The sequence below is a fragment of the Pistacia vera genome, unplaced genomic scaffold (assembly GCF_008641045.1).
Source record: "Pistacia vera cultivar Batoury unplaced genomic scaffold, PisVer_v2 Contig182, whole genome shotgun sequence".
Taxonomy (NCBI): domain Eukaryota; kingdom Viridiplantae; phylum Streptophyta; class Magnoliopsida; order Sapindales; family Anacardiaceae; genus Pistacia; species Pistacia vera.
Genome location: NW_022195917.1, coordinates 203,234 through 226,437, shown reverse-complemented (window position 1 = coordinate 226,437; position 23,204 = coordinate 203,234). Strand labels below are relative to the sequence as shown.

The following is a 23,204-nucleotide window of genomic DNA, read 5'->3' as shown; positions in this document are numbered from 1 at the left end:
TGCTCTGTAGGTGTCAGGATCAGGGCTCTCACAAACGGGAGGGGGTTGAGAGCTATTACTGATACTAGTGGGGGTTTACTGATAGAAGCTATACCTCAGGGGTTTAGATAATTTCCTCTGTGTTTATTCCCTAATCTAAACCTAGAAGCCCAAATCATATAAAAGCCTTGTTGGCATACAAGAGCCCATCAATTAAACTAGGTAGAGCCCACGTTAATATTAAGTTAAATTAATTGACAGAAATTTGAAATTTCTGTTTGAATATATAATTTTTATTTAATAGCTTCTGGAGTTTTCTTAAAAACGTATGCAAAAAACGACAGGGACCTCGTACATGGCGTAGTTACTTAATGGCTTAATGCTTGCCCCTCCCCACTTTACCCAACGTGCTTGTCGTGACCGTTCACTCCACCTCGAAGTTTCAATAAACGCCACCGTTTAGATGATTCTAGTTACTGGTCTACAATTTCGAGCATGCCAGGCCCTCCCTCGGAAAACCTACCCCATAATACAAATAATTAAATATTACATTAAAGTAATATAAAATTCTTACAAGTGATTCCATTGTGTATCTTCTTTTCCGATTACTACCTACTTCTGTTCTGTTCTTTTCTCTCAACTCTTTCCATCTTTACAACTTTTATCTTCTTTTTATTTTTATTTTTATTTTTTGTCTTTACAGATTGGTTTCCAAGTTGACGTGTACGTTTTTCCTGTTAATTACCATCCTTCCTGGTTAAGAATTCCAAAGTCTGCAGTTATATATTTACTATATGTGTGTGTTAATCATCTTTTCACTAATGGCCATTAAGTACATATTAATTCTATATGCATCATCCCTTGGCCAAACTGAATTAATTCACTCTCAATTACTAGTTTAGTTACATGCATCTATCCCAAGGCCAAACAACTGTCTTTCATTGTTGATAAAAAGTAATCAATTCATCAAACTTTAGATATTTTTCAGGTTAGCTTTAGCACCATTTCTTTGACGTGATTTGATTCTTCATTATGGAAAGTCGTTTCACTATTTCAGTCCTCAAGCAAGACCACTCATCTCTTCCTTGGCCCTCATTTCCTCTAAAGAAACTGATATTTTTTTTTAAAACCATAAACAAAGTATATTTAACTTTGTCAGAGGTGTTGCAGCGTGACTGGTGTCCTCATCTTATTTCTGACCGCTGCACCACTCTGTAAGACTGTAACCAAACAAATTTGATATAATAATACTCTCTATAGTCTATACGAGCAGGAGTAGTATTGTTTTGACACATTTTTCACGAAAAAGGGTGTTCCTGTCATTTCATTATTCAATAGAATCGAAAGCACTGCTTCGTTTGCTATAAGAAGCAACCAGAGCGCCTTCAGTTTTCCTCACAACTCCATATTTCTTCTACAACAATGGCTAATATTTCAAGTTCCTCTCTCATTTTCACTACAGCCACTCTTCTCATCCTGTGCACCCTCGCCAATGCTATGCAGCATCCCGGCCTCATTCTTACTCTTGTCAACAACTGTCCCTTCACTGTTTGGCCAGCCATTCAGCCCAACGCCGGCCACCCCGTTCTTGAACGCGGCGGCTTCCCCCTCCAGAGCCTCACGCACCGCTCCTTTCCCGGCCCGGCCCAACACTGGTCCGGTCGGATCTGGGCCCGCACCGGCTGCACACACTCCAACGGTTACTTCTCGTGCGTGACAGGTGACTGCGGCCACCGTTTAGAATGCAACGGCCTAGGTGGGGCCACCCCCGCCACGCTGGCACAGTTCAGCCTACACCACGGCCAGAAGGACTTCTCCTCGTACGGCGTGTCCCTCGTCGACGGTTTCAACGTTCCCTTGACCGTGACCCCACATGAAGGCACAGGTGTGTGTCCCGTTGTGGGTTGTCGTGCCAACCTTCTTGCCACGTGTCCCGACAGATTACAGGTGCGATCACCGCCGGGTCACGGGTCGGTCGTGGGTTGCAAGAGCGGGTGTGAGGCGTTTGGTACGGACGAACTATGTTGCCGGAACCACTACAACAGTCCACAGACGTGTCGGGCGTCGAGTTTCTCTGAGTTTTTCAAGCACGCGTGTCCTTCCACGTTTACTTACGCCCATGACAGTCCCTCTCTCATGCATGAGTGTTCCTCGCCACGTGAGCTCAAAGTCATTTTCTGTCACTAGACAGTGAGAGCAAAAGCTAGCTGTGGGTTTGATTCCCACTCAAGGCTTGTCTTTTGTTCTAGCAATAGAAGAATCCCACTTCATGAAATTAAAAATGATAAAAAAAAAAAAAAAATGTAAGCATCTGGTTTTCAATTAATTGTGGAGTGAGTACTGTTGTGGTGTGTTTGAGTGGGAATTAATGTAATCCGTTGATGTATTTTGTTCTCTTAATGGTTAAATATGTTATATTATGTGATTTGCTTAGACTTTAATATTTGATATTGGATAATTAATGAACTCTGTGGCAAGTGTAAAAAGCAATATGTGCGGTGGGTACTGTGCGTTGCAGTTCTTTATTAAGCAAAAGGACGGGAATCTCTGAGGAAAGGTCTGATACGGAGCAGGGATGAGGATAGGGTATTGGTAATCCGTGTTTGATAAACCATGCAATGCACACGTTTGAAATACTTTTTTCTCGAAATTTGACGTCTTCTTTATCTCGTATTTTGCAGTGCTTTTCACGTGATTGGTTTGCCTTATTTAGGGCACATTATAATTTGTAGTACACTTTTTTGCAATGCCGAGAGAGAGGGGTGCTATGATCCAATATCGATGTCCATGAATGACCGAATCGGCCAATAGTCTCTAATGTCATCTCAAACAATAGGAGTTAGAACTTAGAACCCCAAGCAAGGAGGTTTGGGCTTTTTGGATTAATCCGAAACTCAACTACTTATTGATTTATTTGGGTTTTTAAAGTTTTCAGACTTTGAAGATTACTTAAAATATGTGTAAATTCCTCCAACATCTTGATTATTAAAAATAAAAAAAAATAAAAAAAACAATAGGAGTTAAGCATTATTTGAGATTTGATTTTTTAAAAAATAGATTAAAGGCATGTTTGAAGTTTTAAAAATAATAATGAATCTTTCTAAAATACAGAATTAGCTAAATCATTACTTTTTTAATTTTAGGCTTATCACCCTCACCTCCCTCAAACCTCCCCTCTCTACTGTTTATTGTTTGTCGTTAGGTTTATTGTTTTTGTCTTAATAAAAAACTCCCTAAACCCCGTATGTATATTTATATTAAAAAAAGCTCTTTAGGGCATTTCCAACCCAACGCCAAACGCGTGACACTGTTTACTTACACCAATTTGGTGTGATACTGTTCATATATTATAAAATGTATTTTATTTTCTTATTTTTGTTATTTGTATTTATGTTAATTTGATTATTATTTATATTAATATTTATAATAATTATATAATTAAAAAAATGATGAAAAATAAAAAAAATGATCGTAATGTTGAGCATCGATTGAAAATCAGATGGAAGTGTCAACTCTCGAAATTGAAATTGGCGTAGATGAAAATATCCGATTTCAAAATTTTCTTGTTCGACATAAACAAATCAAGGATACAGAGACTCATCATGCTCTTTGAAATGCATCAATTGATTATTTGTGGGAAGAATATACTAATTTGGAAAATTAAATTACTATAAATATAAAATTTTACTTTTGTGTTGTTATTTTTTTTTTTTGGTGGCATTTTATATTAGATGTAATGTTTTTCTATATTAAATGTAATATTTATTTTATTAAATAAATGTTTAATTTTATTAAATTAGTATAATTTTCAAAGTAATTATTATTTAATAAGATACTATTCTCACGTGGCCAGATCGTTGATCACACGCTCAGATTGTCTTGATCATCAGCTTCAGATCGCTGATCTTTAGCTTCAGATCACGTGGCCAGATCGCTGATCGCACGCTCAGATCGTCTTGATCTTCAGCTTCAGATCGCTGATCGCACGCTCAGATGGCTAATCTTCAGCTTCAGATCGTTGATCTTTAGCTCTTCAATCGAATGGCCAGATCGTTGATCGCACGCTCAGATTACTGATCTGAAGCTGAAGATCGCTGATCTTTAGCTTCAGATCGCATGGCCAGATCGCTGATCGCACACTCAGATCGTTGATCTTCCGCTTCAGACTGCATGCATCAGAGTTCTCAGATCACGTGCCCAAATCACAGATCGCACGTATCAGAGTTCTTCGATCGCATGCCTAGATCGCAGATCACACGCATCAGAGTTCTCAGATCGCGTGGCTAGATCGCAAATCGCATGCATCAGAGTTCTTTGATCGCATGATCAGATCGCAGATTGCACGCATCAGAGTTCTCAGATCGCGTGGTCAGATCGTTGATCGCACGCATCGGAGTTCTCCGATCATGTGGACAAATCGATTGATAGCACGCTCAGATCGTCTTGATTTTCAACTTTAGATCATTGATCTTTAGCTTCAGATCGCTGATCTTTAGCTCTCCGATCTCATGGATCGCACGCTTAGATCGCTGATCTTTAGCTTCAGATCGAGAGGCCAAATCGTTGATCTTTAGCTCTCCGATCGCGTGGCCAGATCGCTAATCTTTAGCTCTCCGATCGAGTGGCCAGATCGTTGATCTCGAGTTCTCAGATCAAGCTTCGTGCTTTCTGATCGAACTCATTGTGTTCTCAGATCAAGCTTCGCGTTTTCTGATCGAACTCCTTCCGTGCTTTCTGATCGGCCTCTTTTTGCTCTCTGATCGAGCTCCTTATGCTCTCTGATTGAGCTCATAAGCTCACTCGTTTACTTAAGATTGTGCATTAGATCGTTCAGATCGCATGCCTCAGACTCTCAGGTCAAGCTCCTATCAGATCGTGATCAGCTCCTAGCTCTCAAATCGTGATCAGCTCTTAGCTCTGATATTGCAAACAGCCTTAGGTCATGTTCTCAACTCAGATCGCGATCAGTTCTTAGTTCTCAGGTTGCGACCAGCTGCCGGTGTCAGAAAAAACGTCTAGAAAACTCAAAATAGACATGCCGAAATGGTGGATTTTGGCCTTGAAAATGGGCCCAACCAGGTTCCCCAGTTCCCCACGACGTAGAGCTCGGAACAAGTTTTTCGTGGATATCTTACAGGCTCCAAAACTCCTCTCGGATCAAAAGTTATGGCTGTTTTAAGTTGGCTTATCCGTTTAAGGCCTCCAAGCCATGTGTTTGGGCTTCTGACGCTAGCTCCCTCTAGGAACTCATCTACTGGACATTTCATGTCAATTATCAGATCGCGCTTAGCTTCAGATCGCTCCAAGCTCTCAAATCGCAATCTTAGCTCTCAGCACTCGATCGCGCCAGACATAATTCGAGCTCTTCAGTTCGAGATTGCAGCCTATAGTGCAATAGCCATTCAGATCAAAGACCTAAATTTTTGAAGCGTGATTTCGCACTCCAAAAACTAGGGGGCTTCTATTATGCCTGAAAAGTCATGCTGATGTCAGCTCAATAAATGTCTTTTTTGTACTAGTTGCCAACCCCATATCACCTCAAAGATATTCATACCAACCCTATCTCATTTCAAGAGATGAATGAATGAGAGTTTTCCATGTGTCAAGACAACTTGCAAAACACTCATTAACCTCAAAGGTGTATAAATTGACAATTCTCTTCACAAAAATGGAGGTTGGGCATATGAGAGCTAGACATAGATTTGAACTTCATTATTTTTCTCTGTAAACAAAATATTTCTCCATCTTTATATGTCTTATGGGCAATATCATACAAAATAGCCAGAGAATATAAAATAACAGTGGATGTAGGATTTGCTTTAAGCATCCGAACCACTATAAAAACCTCGTTTGTTAGTCTATTATTTATGTTTTCTGCAACATATATAATCTCAGCACCATATTCCAATCTCATAGATCAATCACGTGTAATTTCTAAGACTTTCTTAGCACTTTGCACGTGCGAGTCGTCAGTGTCCAAAATCAAGCATCAACAAGGAGTTAAGCATTATTTGAGATTTGAATTTTAAAAAATAAATTAAAGGCATGTTTGAAGTTTTAAAAATAATAATGAATCTTTCTAAAATACAGAATTAGCTAAATCATTACTTTTTTTAATTTTAGGCTTATCACGCTGACCTCCCTCAAACGCCCCCTGTCTACCGTTTATTGTTTGTCGTTAGGTTTATTGTTTTTGTCTTAATAAAAAATTCCCTAAACCCCCTCTGTATATCTATATTAAAAAGCCCTTTAGACATCTCCAGCCCAACGCCAAAACACCAAAATGGTGTAAAAAATGTGTTCTAACCCAACGCCAAACACGTGATACTATTCACTTAAATCAATTTGGTGTGACACTATTCATATACTATAAAATGTATTTTATTTTCTTATTTTTGTTATTCGTATTTATGTTAATTTGATTATTATTTATATTTATATTTATAATAATAAATTCATAATAATTATATAATTCAAAAAATAATGAAAAATCAAAAAATGATCATAATGTTGATGCATCGATTGAAAATAAGATGGAAGCGTCAACTCCTTAAGTTGAAATTGTTGTAGATGAAAAAGTCCGATTTCAAAATTTTCCTTCTCGACATAGACAAATCAAGGATACATAAACTTACCATGCTCTTTGAAATACATTAATTGATTATTTGTGGGAAGAATATACTAATTTGGAAAATTAAATTACTATAAATATGAAATTTTACTTTTGTGGTGTTTTTTTTTTTTTTTTTTTTTGCATTTTATATTAGATGTAATTTTTTTTTATATTAAATGTAATTTTTATTTGATTAAATAAATGCTTACTTTTTATTAAATTAACATAATTTTCAAAGTTATTATTATTTAATAAAAATATCATTCTTAATATTTAATTAATATATACAAAAATAACGAGTAAAATAAATTAATTGTTGAAAAAGAAATAGAATATTTTAAGAAATATTCTTTTTGATTTAATATTTGGTGCAATGGGTTGGAGATGCAATAGTAAAATATACTAAAAATTATGCCAATTTGGTGTTTATAGTTGGAGATGTTTAAGGTTCACTTATCCCATGTCATTCATCACAGCCAGTTGTCACGTCACGTCACTGTTCAAATAATTGGTGCCAGGGTCACAACCAATTTTTTTTTTTTCTTTAATAATTTGAGGTTAGTTTATGCCTACTTCCATTAATTTCAGAGTTTCTAATGTTCAAAGATAAGTCATAAATATAGTAGATAGTTTCAAAATGATTTGAAACCTAAAAAGTCAATAAAGATAACAAATTTTCTTAACTATGAGACCAATCTTTCGGATTTGGCACAACCACTTCGTTCAGTTTCAGCACANATTAAATGTAATATTTATTTGATTAAATAAATGCTTAATTTTATTAAATTAGTATAATTTTCAAAGTAATTATTATTTAATAAAAATATTTAATTAATATATACAAAAATATTAGTGAAATAGATTAATTATTGATTATTAATGGAAAAAAAATAGAATATTCTTTTTTTTTGTAATATCTGATGCAATGGATTGGAGATGCAATAATGAAATACACAAAAAATCACACCAATTTGGTGTGAAACTTGTATCAATTTAGTGTTTGTGGTTGGAAATGGTCCTAGATATTGAAAATTGTTCTCGATCCCTTGCCAATAAAACCAAGTTGCTCTCAGCTCCCAAACCAATTAAATACCTTATTTATCCCTAATTTCACTAAAATAAAATATAAATATTTTTTAATGTTTTTAAAAATACAGAAAAAATATATACTTGAGTGTTTTTTTTTTTTTTAATATTTATATATTTATAGGGGTTTTATGTACTTTAATCTTAAGGAAAATATAATAGACCTAACAAATACTGTTAACAAACGGTGCAGAGGGGAGGTTTGAGAGAATTTTTAAAATCTAAGGAGAGGTCAAGGTTGCTATTTTAAGCTCATGTGGTGGCACTTAGAGAAACACAAACCTCAGAGGAGATGCACCTTTAATTTTAAAACAAATATATAGACAATATAATTAAATTGCATGAACGTGACTGTATATAAATATAATTTAGTAGTTTATGAAATTAACAAAAATAATAATCCCAATGTACAATTCTATATAGTAAATTTGAATTCTATATAAGCTCTTAGATTATTATTATATTTTTTAATTTTACATATCACAGGGTTTCACTATATGGGTAATACTATTTTTATAATCTAATCTTATAAATTTTCTCTCACAATTTAAACGTGATAGCTCACAACGGATCTTGCTTGTTCAATTATGAATTACCACGTTATAGTTATGAAATAAAGTTTATGGGATTATATCGTGGAACCAATATTTATTGTTATTATATTTATGGCTTTCATATTTAATACAACATTCATGAAGTGGATAAAACTTTTGCTTTCAAGAGATCCAAAAAGTATTTAATTCGATATGCTTCATTGAGTTTAACAATAAAGTAGTGTTTTTTTCCCTCTGAATGGTCTTTATGTCAGGAAAACTATCAAATAGTATTCCTTTTTGCGATTAAATTAAAATAATATTCTTTAATCCTACCTTGCTTTATTCGCATGTTCATTAAGGTCATTAAAGCTCGTACCCCCTTGGATTCTTTGTGGACCAAAGGCCCAATAGCATTTTGGTGGCCGTTCTTTATTGTTTGCAAATACAGCACTTAAACAGTTAACAGTCCCCGATATTAGAAATCGATCAGCTTTTGCTTCAAATATCAATGGGGGCATAAATTGTTTATTCCAGATAAAGATTTGTTCTAATGGTGTGGTTTTCAGATAAAGATTGCGTGGTCTTCACGTCCACTCAGACAGGACACCACTTCTCTCCATGAATCCCTCCCTGCTTAAACAAGAATCTGGAACAAGATTTACTTCAGTTCTTGTTTTTGTTTTGGCTTGATTTGGAAGTACTGTGAAAGAATGATAACCGTGCAATTAGAGTAAAATAATATTTGAAGGTCCGTGATAAATGATGACTCTCCGTAGATTTTTTCAATCACTTGATCATTATTCTCGTACAACAAACAAATTTAATTATTAACCTCTAAAATAATTCAAAACACATCTGTTTCTCGATCTAATCATAAATAGTTTCATGTTTGTGTTTTCTTTCTGGCACTTGTCAATGTTTTCTAATTTTCTCTCCAACCAAACACTCAATCTCTTTATTAAAAACTCCGAAAAACCAAACGAAGATCTCATAGTCTTGTTTCTTATTTTGCTTTTAGGTAATATTATCTTCACGTCCGCCATAGATTAACCTGGGGAGATGGAATGGGAGCGAGCTTGCACAAACAAAACAAAACAAAGGAGGTTAGAATAAAATAATCCTAATAAGAATATGCAGCGGCCTAGTTGACTATGTTGTTTGGCTATATAAGGCATGCTGCAGTTCGAGATTTGTAGTTGATTAAGAAATGAGATAAGATTAGGGAAAAGTAAGAGCAGACGGAAAACAGAAACAAATAAACAAATAAATAAAACTTGAATCAAGACAGAAGAGAATTTGCGGTATTTAGTAAAAATATGAATAGTATATTTTTAATTACCCTCTCAAACATATATTGTGACGCATCATTTTATATAATATATTTTGTATATACATTTTATAAGAGTAGTATTATTTTAGAAATGTTAACTTTGTATATATATAAAACATTATTATATAAAAGATACTCTCAAAATTAGATCATACAACAATATTGTATTTTATAGGATAGTACTCTATAATACTATACTATATCAGCATGTTTGGTGTATCATTGTATTGTGCAATAATGCTACGGACACCAAAGATTTGTATTGAAATTTTACACCGAACGATGTGTCAACTGAGTAGATGCAACCATGTAGCATATTAATAAATATTTCGCGAATGAGCGGCCATCCGTGATTATTGGACGCCCGTACATTTTAAATGGATTCTAATTCATGGAAAAATAACAATAGACGGGAGTCCATTTACTATGGGCGTCCACCTAGAATGGACGCCTTCATAGTTTAAATTAAAATATTTTTAAAACCAAAATCTTGATTATGTTATGCCTTGAATCTTTTCCTTTGATGAACATCGTGAACAGCAGTAGGATTATTTTATATTTTTATGGTCTGAAATATTAACTAGTCAATACATGCGTACAGAGAGCAAAGCTTTATTTTATCCACATCAGAGCATCTTCAAATGACTCTTTATATGATCCAAATTCTTTATTATAAAAAGTCTATTCATAAAAATAAAAGTCCAATAGGCTCTTTATCTTTAAAATATAAATTAGAGAGTAGGTTTGACTCTCCATATTTAGAGAGTCAAATTTTATTCTCTATCCTAATTTTAATTAATAAACTACAAGTTCCTATGCATTTTATTTATTAATTCTCTCTCCCATTAAGCCTCTTTTTAAAAAATAAAGAGCATCTTCATTAAATTTAAAGAGTTTATTTGATTTGAATAAAAATTATGTTCTTTATATTTAAAAATTAATGAAGGTACTCTTTATTTATATGAAAGATGTTCTTCAAAATAAAGAGCACCATTGGAGATGTTCTCACATCTTGTTCAGTTATAATCAAAAGCATATAGTTTGGGAATTCTTCTGATCCTTTGATGAAACCAAGATCCACCCAATATACTTTTATTGTTGTTACAATTTTGTTGAGACTTTTCATTGCGTTGCGTTCATCCATTCCATGATTTTTGTGTGTAAATTTTTTTAATTTAAATAATGGATAGACGTCCATCTAATTGGGAAGCCCATCCATAATATATAGACGGGCGTCTATGATTTTTGTTTTAAATTTTTTTTATTTTAAATGATGGACGGGCGTCAATCCTAGGTGAACGCCCGTTTATAGTAAATAGACTTTCGTCAGTTCATTGTTATTGTCCTTTCACAAGCTAGTGGATGTTTTTTACTTCTAACTTAAAATTTGGTTTAGTTATTAGAAAAATACAGAAAAGATAAAAAAAAAATTGAATAATTTTAAGTTATTAACACTAAAAGTATAAAAAGTGTTTTTTTACTATTAGTTTAAATCAATGATTACTTGTATATATTAAGTAGTTAATTAACTTATTAAACTTGGTGTAGATGGTAAAATCTACAGTTACATAATGGACGAATCCTATGAGATTAAGGCTACTGATGACCTACACACACAAATAATTAAGTGGAATTAAGCGTGAAGCTCACAGGGAACATCGATGTGGAGTCTACCATAGGCAAACCGACGCTTAAGTCAGCAGTGAGGTTGGGAAAGGCAATTTAGTAAGGGTTAAGGGGAGGAAAGGTTACTAGAGTCTTGTTGAAGACTACGATAGTTCTTGGGAGCAAGAACGTTAAGAGAAATAGGTGGCATTGAGATTGAGTGAATAATGAGAGGTCAGACCTCTGTTTATATAGTGAGCCTAGGAGCTTGAATCCTAGTAGAACTCTGAGTTTATTATAGTAGAGTTTCAATAAAAAAGAAAATTCTGGTTCACTTGCATTTGTAGGAGTAAGAATCCTAATTCATGTAAGATTTAGGATCTTAGAAGTATTATGATGTAGATAAAATAGGGTGTCGATGAATTAGGATATGGATAAAACCCTGGGTTCATTGGAACGGCCATGGGCCGATGGGTTTGAGCCTAAGTGGGCTAATGACGAGGCCCAATTTGGGGCTAGGCTTTAGTAATTTGATGATTTAACTTGTGAGTAGTTTGGTTGGTGTAATGGCCTAACTTGTACTATGGATCTTAACTTAGACTCAACCGGAATTGGATCATGGTCTTGAGCCATACTGTATAGATGTTTTGTGTTCGAACCTGGTGAAGCCTATTATGATTTTTGACTCATACACTTGGTAAAAGTAAACGAAATAGTATAATAATGAGACAATTCGTTTTATGCATCAAAATTTACAAATAAAGTTTAATTTGTAAGTATTTAGTAGATGTGTTCTGTGCATCTCAAACCATAAATTGATTAGAAATTATATTAAATAGGAAATACGAGATAATATCTATATATATGTTATGCGGAGATTTACATTTGGGTAGTGCATTTCAGGTAAAAAAAGAAAGAGCGACCATTTGTGCTTTATTATGCATTGCCTAAATAATGTACGAACAATAATACTACATTTACCGATTAAGCTACTGATTTTCACATACTGACCCACCTGTCTCAATTATCTAAATTTCAAAATTTAACTCAATCAATATGTCAAATCGATAGTTTAATCGGTAACTCAAGCATTATTGATGTACGAAAGAAAGATGTTGACAATAGTCACAAAATATTGTATAAAATATCTACTATTATTTCACCCGACACCGTCAGTTGACTCAGTTGGGCGCTAGTTGCGACATCCTTTGTCTTCGTGCGAAACTTGTGGACATATGACACACCAAAAGCCTAACAATTTCGCACCAAATCCACATAATTTTGCCTCAAATTTCATTTAAAACAAGACCCAAGTAATTTTAAACATGGTTTACGCATAAATTGTTAACCTTAAATCATTACTAACTCCTCCAAATAGTTACTAAACGAGAAAAATGACCACTAATCCGTGAGTTAAAAAAATTTCAAAAAGTTGATCGATAATTGCAATGGTTTATCATATTTGAATGTGAATTATGAATTGATTTGAGTTTTGAATAATAATGGAATTTGGAGGAAATATGCACAGTTTAAGCTTAGGAAGTTTCAACTGAATATATTCAAAACCACCCCTGGGCAGCCGAGTGGTTGGACAAGGATTCAAAACCGCCCTTGGGCGGCCGAGTGGTTGGACAAGGATATATATATATATATTTGGTGATTGAAGGTGTTTGAGTCAACTTGCACGTACCTCAATTAATCTCCGGGACTTCGAAGTGAACGATTGTGTAAATCCCCTCAGTGGTCACTCCTATTAGTGTCCGAAAGGACTCGAACTCAATAACTCATGTTAGACCCCTTTACTATTTTACCATCATGCTTAAGGGTATTAGCCGAGCCGAGTAGGTAAAAGCTCAAGCTCGGCTTAGCTCAGTTTGGCTACAATGTCGAGCTGAGTTTGAGCCTGCCAAATTTCAGCTCGACTTAGCCTGGAGCTTGAAATGCTCAATTGGAAAAGCAAAAAAATGTAGAACTGGAGAGTTTTTTTTTGTGAGCTCGAGTTCAAGCTCGAACTCGAATTTTCAATCTCAAGTTCAAAACTGTAATAAATGAACCGAGCTTAATTAGCCCAAAACTCAACTTAACTTGGCTCGTTTATACCCTAAATTCAAGCCACCAGTGGTGGTTGATCAAAGAGAAGTTCCATCTTTAATTATTAAACAGCACATATGACATTATCATTGGGTCGTATAAGGCATCAGGCACCTTACAACAGTTAATTCAACTTTTCCTTTTCTTTGACAGTGGACCCGACAAAACTGAAGCTGAAATCAAAACGGTAAAAACCCACTGTCCCCATTNAACCCAAAACTCAACTTAACTTGACTCGTTTATACCCCTAAATTCAAGCCACCAGTGGTGGTTGATCAAAGAGAAGTTCCATAATTAATTATTAAAGAGCACATATGACATTATCATTTGGTCGTATAAGGCATAGGCCACCTTACAACAGTTAATTCAACTTTTCCTTTTCTTTGACAGTGGACCCGACAAAACTGAAGCTGAAATCAAAACGGTAAAAACCCACTGTCCCCATTGAAGTACCAATGAATCTTTCTTTCACTATTGGCCAACCGCCCCATCCAAAAATATACATACGTGCCTTCATACTATTGGTCATAATCACTACTCTAAAAAAAGTAATCGCAGACGATTAGAACTCCCACGTGAGTCCGTTTTCAGAAATCAGAACCTTCTCTCCTAAAGCTCTATCTATAAATGCCAACAACTGTCCGCTATTGTAACCTCTCTTTCCTTCTCTCACCAATTTTCAGAGCCATTTCAGCTCTCTCCTCTCTAAAATAAAATCCATGGCAGCATCTCAAGCAAGCCTCCTCCTCCAAAAACAACTTAAAGGTATCCATCAGTCAAAGAAACCGATTCATTTTGATCAAGATTTTATATATGTTTTCTTTTTCCTTGATTTTGATTGATCGGTTACCGTGTGTGCAGATCTTTGTAAGAACCCCGTTGCTGGGTTCTCGGCTGGCTTGGTAGATGAGACTAATATATTTGAATGGAGTGTTACAATTATTGGACCGCCAGATACTCTTTAGTATGTGCTTTTAGCTCTTTAATTTGCTCCAAGATTTTGTTTCAAGGGTTTTTTGATGTGGGTTTTGTATGAATTTGGATGATTGTGTTTGATGAGATTGTTGGTTCAACTGCTGAGATTGGGTTCTTTTTTTTTTTACTTGGTTTAGTGGCTAACGGATCTTTCATTTTTTTTAGATGTTAATTTTGGATATAGCTGGTTCTTGGTACTGTTTTAAGGTTATTCTTATTGGCGGTTTGTCAAATGATTTGGTGTCAAGTATTAGTAGTTTATTTGGTAGTCAAATCTTGACTAATTTAGCTGCTGTTTAGGGAAGTGTAACTTTTTAATTTGCTTTTGCTGTTTCAGGGTTTTATAGATGGGTGATACTTGAGATATGGTTTGGCTTATTTTTGATACTTGGAACTATCAAATTATTGGTTGTAAGGTGTTTCATGTCCTTGTATCTTGACGTTGAAAAATAAAGGAGAATGTTAACAGTTTTAAGTTCTATTATCTGAAGTGAAATTCAGTCTGAATTGGTTCATTTGAAACCTTGTTTGGAGGATGTGAAAATCAGTAGTTTTGTCATGTGGAGAGACTATACTGGATGTGCGTGAATTGCTGTGACTTCAGGCTATTACTGACTACCAAAATATTTAATGTTTGTTGGTTCTAGATATATATTTTTGTTGAAAAAGTTGTAACTTAGATTTTTTTCTTGTCTTGATTTTTTAATTTGAGCTTTCTATGAATTTGCTTCTCTGGATGTGTGGTTGTGACATTTATGACAGCATTGTCTAAGATAGTTGTTTCAAGGACTGAATTTTCAGATGTTTGGTCTTTATTGTAAACGCAGTGAGGGGGGATTTTTCAATGCCATTATGAGCTTTCCATCAAATTATCCTAATAGCCCTCCTACAGTGAAGTTTACCACAGAGATTTGGCATCCTAATGGTCAGTTATTGTTTATAACAAGGGTATAGTCAATCTTTTACTTGTATTTGGATCATTGCATGAATTGTTTTTTTTTTTTTTCCTTGAACTCCAGTATATCCTGATGGGCGTGTGTGCATATCAATTCTTCATCCTCCGGGCGATGACCCTAATGGCTATGAGCTTGCAAGTGAGCGTTGGATGCCCGTCCATACTGTATGTCTTTTATATGTTAACTCGTTATCCATGTGTGCCTTCATAACGGAAACGGTTATTGTGTGCATATTTGAATGTTATGAATATGTGGCATGTAGCTTAAAATTTCAGATTTTCTGGAATAGGCTTACTGCTGGAGATAAAAAAATGACTAAACTAACAGATTAAAATTGTATGCAGTAAAAAAAAAGGTTGGAAATTTTTTTAAAAGATTTTGTTATGGGAAAGTGAGGAGGTGAAACTGTTGAAGGTTTGGGGAAATAGTGAATACATAATGTAATGCATTATGTGAAAATATAAAGGTATAGTCTATGCTGTTGTTTTTACTTTGAAAGGGAAACCAAATTACAGAGCACATAGCTTATGGTCATGCTAACTCTAATTTCCAGAAAAAGGGAGCAGTTTGTTAAGATTGGATCTATATGCTTATGGTCCGGTCGTAATGGTTTTTTTGCTTGCATAAGCTTTAATAGTTTCTAATAAATTGTTAATTTTTTGTGTTTTTCCTGCTATTATACATCAATTTCGGACGATGATCATGAATTCACTAATGTTCGAATGGTTGTTTGTGATAGGTTGAAAGTATTGTTTTGAGTATCATATCAATGCTTTCCAGTCCTAATGACGAATCTCCTGCAAATGTTGAAGCTGCTGTAAGTTATCTATGGTTTTCCTGACATTAAAATATTCAGTTTTTTTTTTGGTTCCCTCAGCATGATTACCTTTTTACTTCTTTCAGCAGCTGTCTGAATTCTATTATTTATTCATGCATGAATCATTAGAAATTTCGTGATTTGTGGACATACAAAGTTTTAAGTGGCCAACATGACGATGGTGAACCAAACTTATAACTGGTGGATCATATGTTGAAACAATAAATTTAAGTTAAATTGAATGGGAGGATTAGTTTTATAATGGTCAGAGAGATGTGTTTCACATAATTTATATCTGCAAATTGAGTAAATTTTTGATTAAATATACTCATTTTGTTTTTTCTTTTGATTTTCTTGAAAATGAAGATCTTAACTGAATTTAATTGTTGTTCCATCGGTCAATTTTTTAGTTAATTTTGTCGATATATGTTGTGTATTTTTAAGTATCTCTGAAGTTATGGCATCACCTGGTGGAAGATTTTATAGTGTATAATCTTAGGTATGAAACAAAACAAACCAATTGATGATTTCTTTATTGGTGTGCATAGTTTGCTAATTTTCTCAGATTTCCAACCGTCGTGCCTCCTTGGATATTAACTTCTAGTTTTGACGTTGATGGTTTACCTTATATATGAACTTGCTTGAGATAACTATTTTCCTAATTAAATTTTTAGACTTTTGTTATTTGCTAGTCCATCTCTGAAATGGCATTTGTTGTGTGTTAAATTTCTTTTGCAAAGAATTCATATTCAGTGTTATGATGGTATGCAGTTCTTTATTCACCAGAGGCGGATGATTGTATTTGGGGAGTGCTTTTCATGGCACTTCAAAAGAAACTTCCTGTGTTGAAAGTGTTTGATGAAGCATTTTTTAGCAGTTTATTTATTGATCTATAATTTAGAAGATTGCTTATTAACAGTGAGCCTGACTGATTGTTGATAGAATTTTTGTTGTTTTTGAGAGATAGTAATGATTCTTTATAACATGGGTTTTTCAATTGGGATTTCTTCCACATTACGTCTTCATGATGCCTTCTTATGTGCTCTTGCTATGCACTTTATTTTAATCCAGTTTGCTTTTTCAGTATATATTTATTGGTTCTTTCTGCTTCTGTTTCGCCTCTTTATCCTTGTGGCATGATCTTTTCTTCCCTCTTAAGATTCAACTATAATGAAGTTATATTATTAACATTCAAAATAATGTATGATGTAATGGCTCTTTCAGATAGATTGTGTCTGCTTATCTAATCTCTTACTCCTTTTTGAGCTGGGAGTTGTGTTATGATATATGTGGGCAAACCTACATCATGAGGCCAGTTGGATCTTGGAGTATTTTAATCATGATCCCATCTCAATTTTTTAAGTGTGGATGAATCCTTTTACAAGTTTAATGGTTGCTTCGAATGTTGAGCAATTCCTCCTAATGATTATTTGACATTATTGGCCTGCGTGATTGTAGCAAAGTTGACTATGGTATTAATTTAATTTATTGTTTGTTGAGACATGTATTTGCTTTTTAATTTGCAGAAGGAATGGAGAGATAGGAGAGACGATTTCAAGAAAAAGGTTAGCCGCTGTGTGCGAAAATCGCAAGAAATGCTATAAACTGACTGCAGGCACTTTTTCTCTACCTACTTCATGTGTACCAGGAATGTCTTGATTTATTGTGTGGGGGAACTGGTTCAACTGAGTTAATATATGCTGGGTGGTCCTTGTAATGGTGCCATTTGAAGTTTCTCACACCCATATCTCTTTCACTTTTTTCTCCGTATGATCAAGTCACTGTAATAACCAAAGCATTTCTGTATTCAAAAGCGCTTTGGTTCATAGATTTGATGGCAAAAGGTCGTTCTTGTTGACTCATATTCATTTGATGTCATCTGTTTAGTTTCTATTTACCTTGGATTTTGTTCTTCAAGTATGGACTCTTTGTCTTTAGTTTTGCGAGTAAGTTTGTTGTCTGCCTTATGGATGGTTTGCCCTTTCACAAGCCAGCGGATTTTTTGTTTTTTTGTCTTTTGGCTTTTGTAACCTCTCTAAAACACATACCCAACCACGGCTGAATATCCTCGATGGCCTATGGCCACAAAATTGCTGTTGAAAGTTTCTGTTTCAGTTGTATGAATACTTAAGATTGTAATGCAACCTTCTTCACTTCATGATTACAGTGATTTAACATTCTAGCTACAAGGATATGTTCAAAAAGACTTGGATTGATCAAAATTATCTTCATATTGCACTAAATACTAAATTCTGATGTGGTATAATAAAAACTTGAAATTTAACTCTTTACGGATTGGTCAACGGTCATGGAAGTTTGCTCTTTTCATTAGATTTTTGGGTTCCTTGTTTTTTTTAGTTCCTTGTTATCAGAACTAATTTCTTTAGCAACAAAATGTTTATTTTCAATTACTACAAACCTGCCATGCCACTATGTTTTCTTCATTAAGGAGGCATAGGAGATTACATTCTTTATTTGCTAAAATGTTGAAATTTCTCATTTTTAAATTATTCAACCCTTTTTCGGTGCTTGGACGTAGCTACCCAGCCTGACAACAATCCCGTCTATATCACGAACATACCCAACTTTCTGCCCCCATTCTTTATCCTCTGGCTCGCTCACTGCCTCTGCACCATTCTCCACTGCCCTCTGATTCAAATCAAACCACAATACTAGTTAAAATTAACAAGACATTCGTGTGAGACATTAATTCAAACATGAGTAACAACATCCAAATTTCCATTCACGTTTCATGAAGCATATATTATGTGCCAAAACAAATACCTTGTATGCAGCATCAACGTCTTGATAAGCAAAGCAAACCTCAAACGGCTGTCGCTCACTGCCGGACTTGGGTGTCTGGACCGAACCAGTCAGGTCATCGGTCTCGTGTTGGTGCAGAGGGGTGAAGGCAATCGTTGTCTGTCCACTCTCGAGTTCTCCCCATCTACGTATTTATATAATTAATTAATCCAAAAATGACATTAAAATAAATGCATAATTTGTATTTGTAATTGTACCTGTGCGATTCATCTAAGCGGCGTACAGAGTAACCAAAGGCTTTTGCATAGAAAGCTACTGATCTTGTAACGTCCTTCACGTACAAAACCGTGTAGGCAAATGCTGGGGTGAGATTTGATGCCATTGTTTCGTCTAATTGTGATCGGTGAGGTTAGAATTAAGTTGCTCTTATTGAGGAGGGTTCCGTTTATCAAATGATATGGCCGTGACACGTGGTCTATGAACGTGGACTTCATGCATGCTGTGAGCTGATGAGAGGCTGTCATCTGTCAAATCTGATTTTAATTGGATCCATTTTCCTCTGGTAATTAAAATTTCTTTTCTCGATATTTTATACTCCGATGTTGAAGATAATATTCTGTCCGATGTTGAATCTAAATGACGATTTAATTCAATAGAAACTGAATTTATACACAAATAGTCAGTAATAACAGAGTTTAATTTATTATACTACACATTACTATAACTGTTACCCTATACGAGCAGGCACGTAATCATATAATGAGTTGTGGATTCAATTGAACCCATTAAACTTTTCAAAAATTAAAAAAAAAACATTGGATCCATTTATTTTATTATTTTGAATAAAATTTTAGGAATAATATTGGTCATCGTTGTCGGTCAATGATGGCTAAGATTTGACCGTCAACGACGGCCATTTAGATCTGGTATTTTCCGACCAGATCGGTGAATTACCGACCAGTTTCGATTGTGGTGTAGGCCGTTGTGACAGATTTTGGCTATCATCGACGGTAGTTTCTGGAATCTGGCAAGTATGCGTCGGTGGGGGTGTTTTTATTAATTTTTAAACATTTTTCTAGGGGTATTTATGAAATTAATAAACTTAAGGAGTCTAAAAGTAATTAAAAAAATATAGTAATATTTCTCGAATAATGTGCCAAACAATATTTGGGGAATAAGATTAGGAATATGGGTAGAAATATGAAACCAAATGCACCCATTAATATTTTATAGATTTTATCATTTTCACCTTATTTAACTTTCATGTTGACCCTATCAAATGAATTATTAATTAACACTTTTTAAACTTTTCTCTCTTCTCATTTTCTCATATTATATTTTCATTGATAATTATTCTATAGCATTTTAACAATGTTATGAAAAACTTATCTACAACATTTTAAAAATGTTATAGATTACAAATCTATGGCATTTTAAAAACGTTACAAAAAAGTAAACTATAACAGTTTAAAAATGTTATGAAAAAACTAATTTATAGCATTTACAAAGGATTAGCTACAATCATTTGTAATTACAAACAAGTGCTATAATATACTCAATAATAAAATTTAAATAATTATTAATAATATGAAAAAAGTGTTACCAAAGCCTCATTATTTTAGAGACAAAAGCCGTAACAACATGCTCAAAAATACTACCTTTTATCTACGATAGAACTTTTCGTATGTTAACGTAGGAAAATTTTATTATAGTCGTTGGATACTTATATTCTTGATATGTACTCTAATAATGATTTTTTAACATTAAATGGAATTGTTGCTCTTACTGAAAAGTTGGTTCAAATAAAGAAGAAGGTGGTATATCACTTGGTTTATTTACTTGTGAAATTAGTATTGATATTATCTGTTACAACTGCAAGGGTTAAAAAAAGCATCTTCTGCAAGGGTTAAAAAAAGCATCTTCTGCAATAAAGATTGTGAAAAATCGACTATAGAATCGAATAAGAGATCAATTGTTAAATTATTGTCTTATTATATATATTGAGAGAGAGATATTCGATGGAATTATCAATGAAACAATTATGTAACGTTTTCAGAATATGAAAAATCGTCGAGGACAATTGTAGAATTGATAATTTGTTATATATAACTTTTAAAATTATATTTTTTATGTTTATTACTTCAATATATATTTTATTGTAAATTTATCAACTTTGATGTTTTCAACCCACTGATTCAGAATCCTGACTGCATCCCTGTATACGAATAATGTTATATATACAAATTAATCTTTATAATGTGACATAAAATAATGAGACAGTGAATATAATGTGTTTTGACTTTTTGTTATACATATTTTGTTATACATTCCAATAATTAAAATTTATCTTTTTATAGTCTTTAATTAATCTATTTTAAGATACATATTATGACTCACTTAAACAGATACCCACGGTTCATATTTAGGTTTATTCGAACACTTGGCTTCTATAAAAGGCTGGACAGCAAAATTTCACCAACCAACTACTGTTTGTTCGGTCACGATGAGATTATCAATTATCATTATTTCATGAGAAACTAATTACTTATTTGATATTAACGATACATTATTTTAGATAAATTATATTAAATAACACTATTTTAAATGCGAAGTTGAAAAATGGCATTTTTTTTTTTTTTAAAGTTTCTCACAATATAGTAAAATGTTATTATATCCTATTTTTTTAATAAAATAATCGATTATTACATTAGTAATTACAAATAAGGAACATCTTGAATATAAAAATAATATAACTAAATGTTAATAAAATAACAATACAATAAAATTAACAATACCAACAACGTGATCATGTGTAATAAATTCTTCAAAATGACAGGAAGAGAACCGGTAAAGAATGTAACCTTAGGATGAATGTCGATGTCTGTATAACATACAACTTCTTTAAAACAGATTCGTCAACTTCAATCTGGTACACAAAGATTTTAACAGCATCTGTTTCTCAAGATACAATGATAGATAAATAACAAAAGAAGTATCACTCTTCTAACTCTAATAAAAAAAAAACCTTAAAAAATTAGAGAGAAAAAACTCTTAATTTATTTATTTATATATTTATTTTTTGGTTAAAATTTCTTTTCTCGATAGTTTCTGTCATCTGTCAAATCTGATTTTAATTGGATCCATTTTCCTCTGGTAATTAAGGGTCGGTTTGGTTTGCTATTTTAGATAGGGTTTTGAGAATAATATTGGGTAATTGAATAGGAAAGTATTACGAGATAAAATTTAAAAATTTATAAAAAAGCTCATAAGTTTATTAATTTAATTAAACACCCAAATATATAAAATGACAAAAATACCCCCACCACCTGCAGTGCCAGATTCCAGCCACCACCGTCAAAATCTGGCCAGAAAATCGCGTTATGACACAGACCGGTCGAATCTGTGTTTTAACGCGTCGTTATGGCCTTCTCCGGCCAGATCCACCACGGATTTGGCCAGAAAAGGCCAGATCTATGGCCTGCTGTGGCTGCGATGGCCGGAAAAGGCCAAAACGACTACTATATTTAGCTATCGCTGACGGCTGGATCTGGCCTTTTCCGGCCAGATCGGTGAATTACCGACCAGTTTCGGTCGGAAATTCACCGTTGTGGCAGATTCTAGTGGTTGTCGGAATCTGGCAAGTATGGGTCACGGGGGTGTTTTTGTTAATTTTTAAACTTTTTTTTAGGGGGTATTTAATGAAATTAATAACCTTATGGGGTCTAAAAGTAATTAAAAAAATAGGGTAATATTTTTGGAATAATGTGCCAAACTTTATTTGGAGAATAGGATTGGGAATATGGGCAGAAATAATAAGCCAAACATGCCCATTGTGTAGTTGAATATGATGAGTATTACAAAGTAAAAGTTTAAATTTAACAAAAAAAAACTCCCATATGTTTGCTAATTTAACTAAACATCCTAATATATAAAAATTTTGTAAAATGACAAAAATACCCCCACCCACCTACAATGTTAGATTCCAGCTACCACCGTCGGAATCTGGCTAGAAAATGGCATTACGACGTAAACCGATCGGATCTGGCCGGTCGTGCGTCGATATGACCTTTTTTGACTAGATTCACTGTGGATCTGACTAGAAAAGGCTAGATTGGTGAATAATTGGCTGGTTTCTGGAAAATTCCAGATTGGTGAATTATCGACCAGTTTCGGTCGTTTCTACTGGTTGTCGGAATCTAGCAACTATGGATGGGTGGGAGTGTTTTTGTTAATTTTTAAACATTTTTTTCTATGAGTATTTAATTAAATTAATAAACTTAAGGGGTCTAAAAATAATTAAAAAAATAATAGTATTTTCCAAACAATTAAACAAACATATGTTTTGGGAATAGGGTATGAAATAATAAAATAAAGGGACCCTAAAATTTCTTTTCTCGATATTTTATAGTATTCTGTCCGACGTTGAATATAAATGACGATTTAATTCAATAGA

At 33.9% G+C, this 23,204-nt stretch overlaps 3 protein-coding genes across 3 annotated transcripts; 2 read left to right on the top strand and 1 right to left on the bottom strand.

Moving 5' to 3' along the window:
* The first annotated feature begins 1,362 nt into the window (after positions 1-1,362).
* On the top strand, positions 1,363-2,404 carry LOC116126683 (osmotin-like protein). Its single transcript, XM_031412363.1, has one exon. The coding sequence runs from the start codon at positions 1,402-1,404 to the stop codon at positions 2,164-2,166; it is 765 nt and encodes a 254-aa protein (XP_031268223.1). The 5' UTR covers positions 1,363-1,401; the 3' UTR covers positions 2,167-2,404.
* Positions 2,405-13,844: 11,440 nt separating this feature from the next.
* Positions 13,845-18,146, top strand: LOC116126676 (ubiquitin-conjugating enzyme E2 7). The gene is made up of 6 exons (XM_031412354.1): positions 13,845-14,005; positions 14,102-14,204; positions 15,043-15,140; positions 15,235-15,335; positions 15,911-15,988; positions 17,515-18,146. The coding sequence occupies exons 1-6, from the start codon at positions 13,960-13,962 to the stop codon at positions 17,590-17,592; spliced, it is 504 nt and encodes a 167-aa protein (XP_031268214.1). The 5' UTR covers positions 13,845-13,959; the 3' UTR covers positions 17,593-18,146.
* Positions 18,147-18,334: 188 nt separating this feature from the next.
* LOC116126655 (uncharacterized protein Mb0911c) lies at positions 18,335-19,133 on the bottom strand. Its single transcript, XM_031412327.1, has 3 exons — positions 19,009-19,133; positions 18,773-18,935; positions 18,335-18,637 (listed from the first exon to the last, which is right to left on the bottom strand). Exons 1-3 carry the CDS (start codon positions 19,131-19,133, stop codon positions 18,500-18,502), a joined length of 426 nt encoding a protein of 141 aa, XP_031268187.1. The 3' UTR covers positions 18,335-18,499.
* Positions 19,134-23,204: the final 4,071 nt, after the last annotated feature.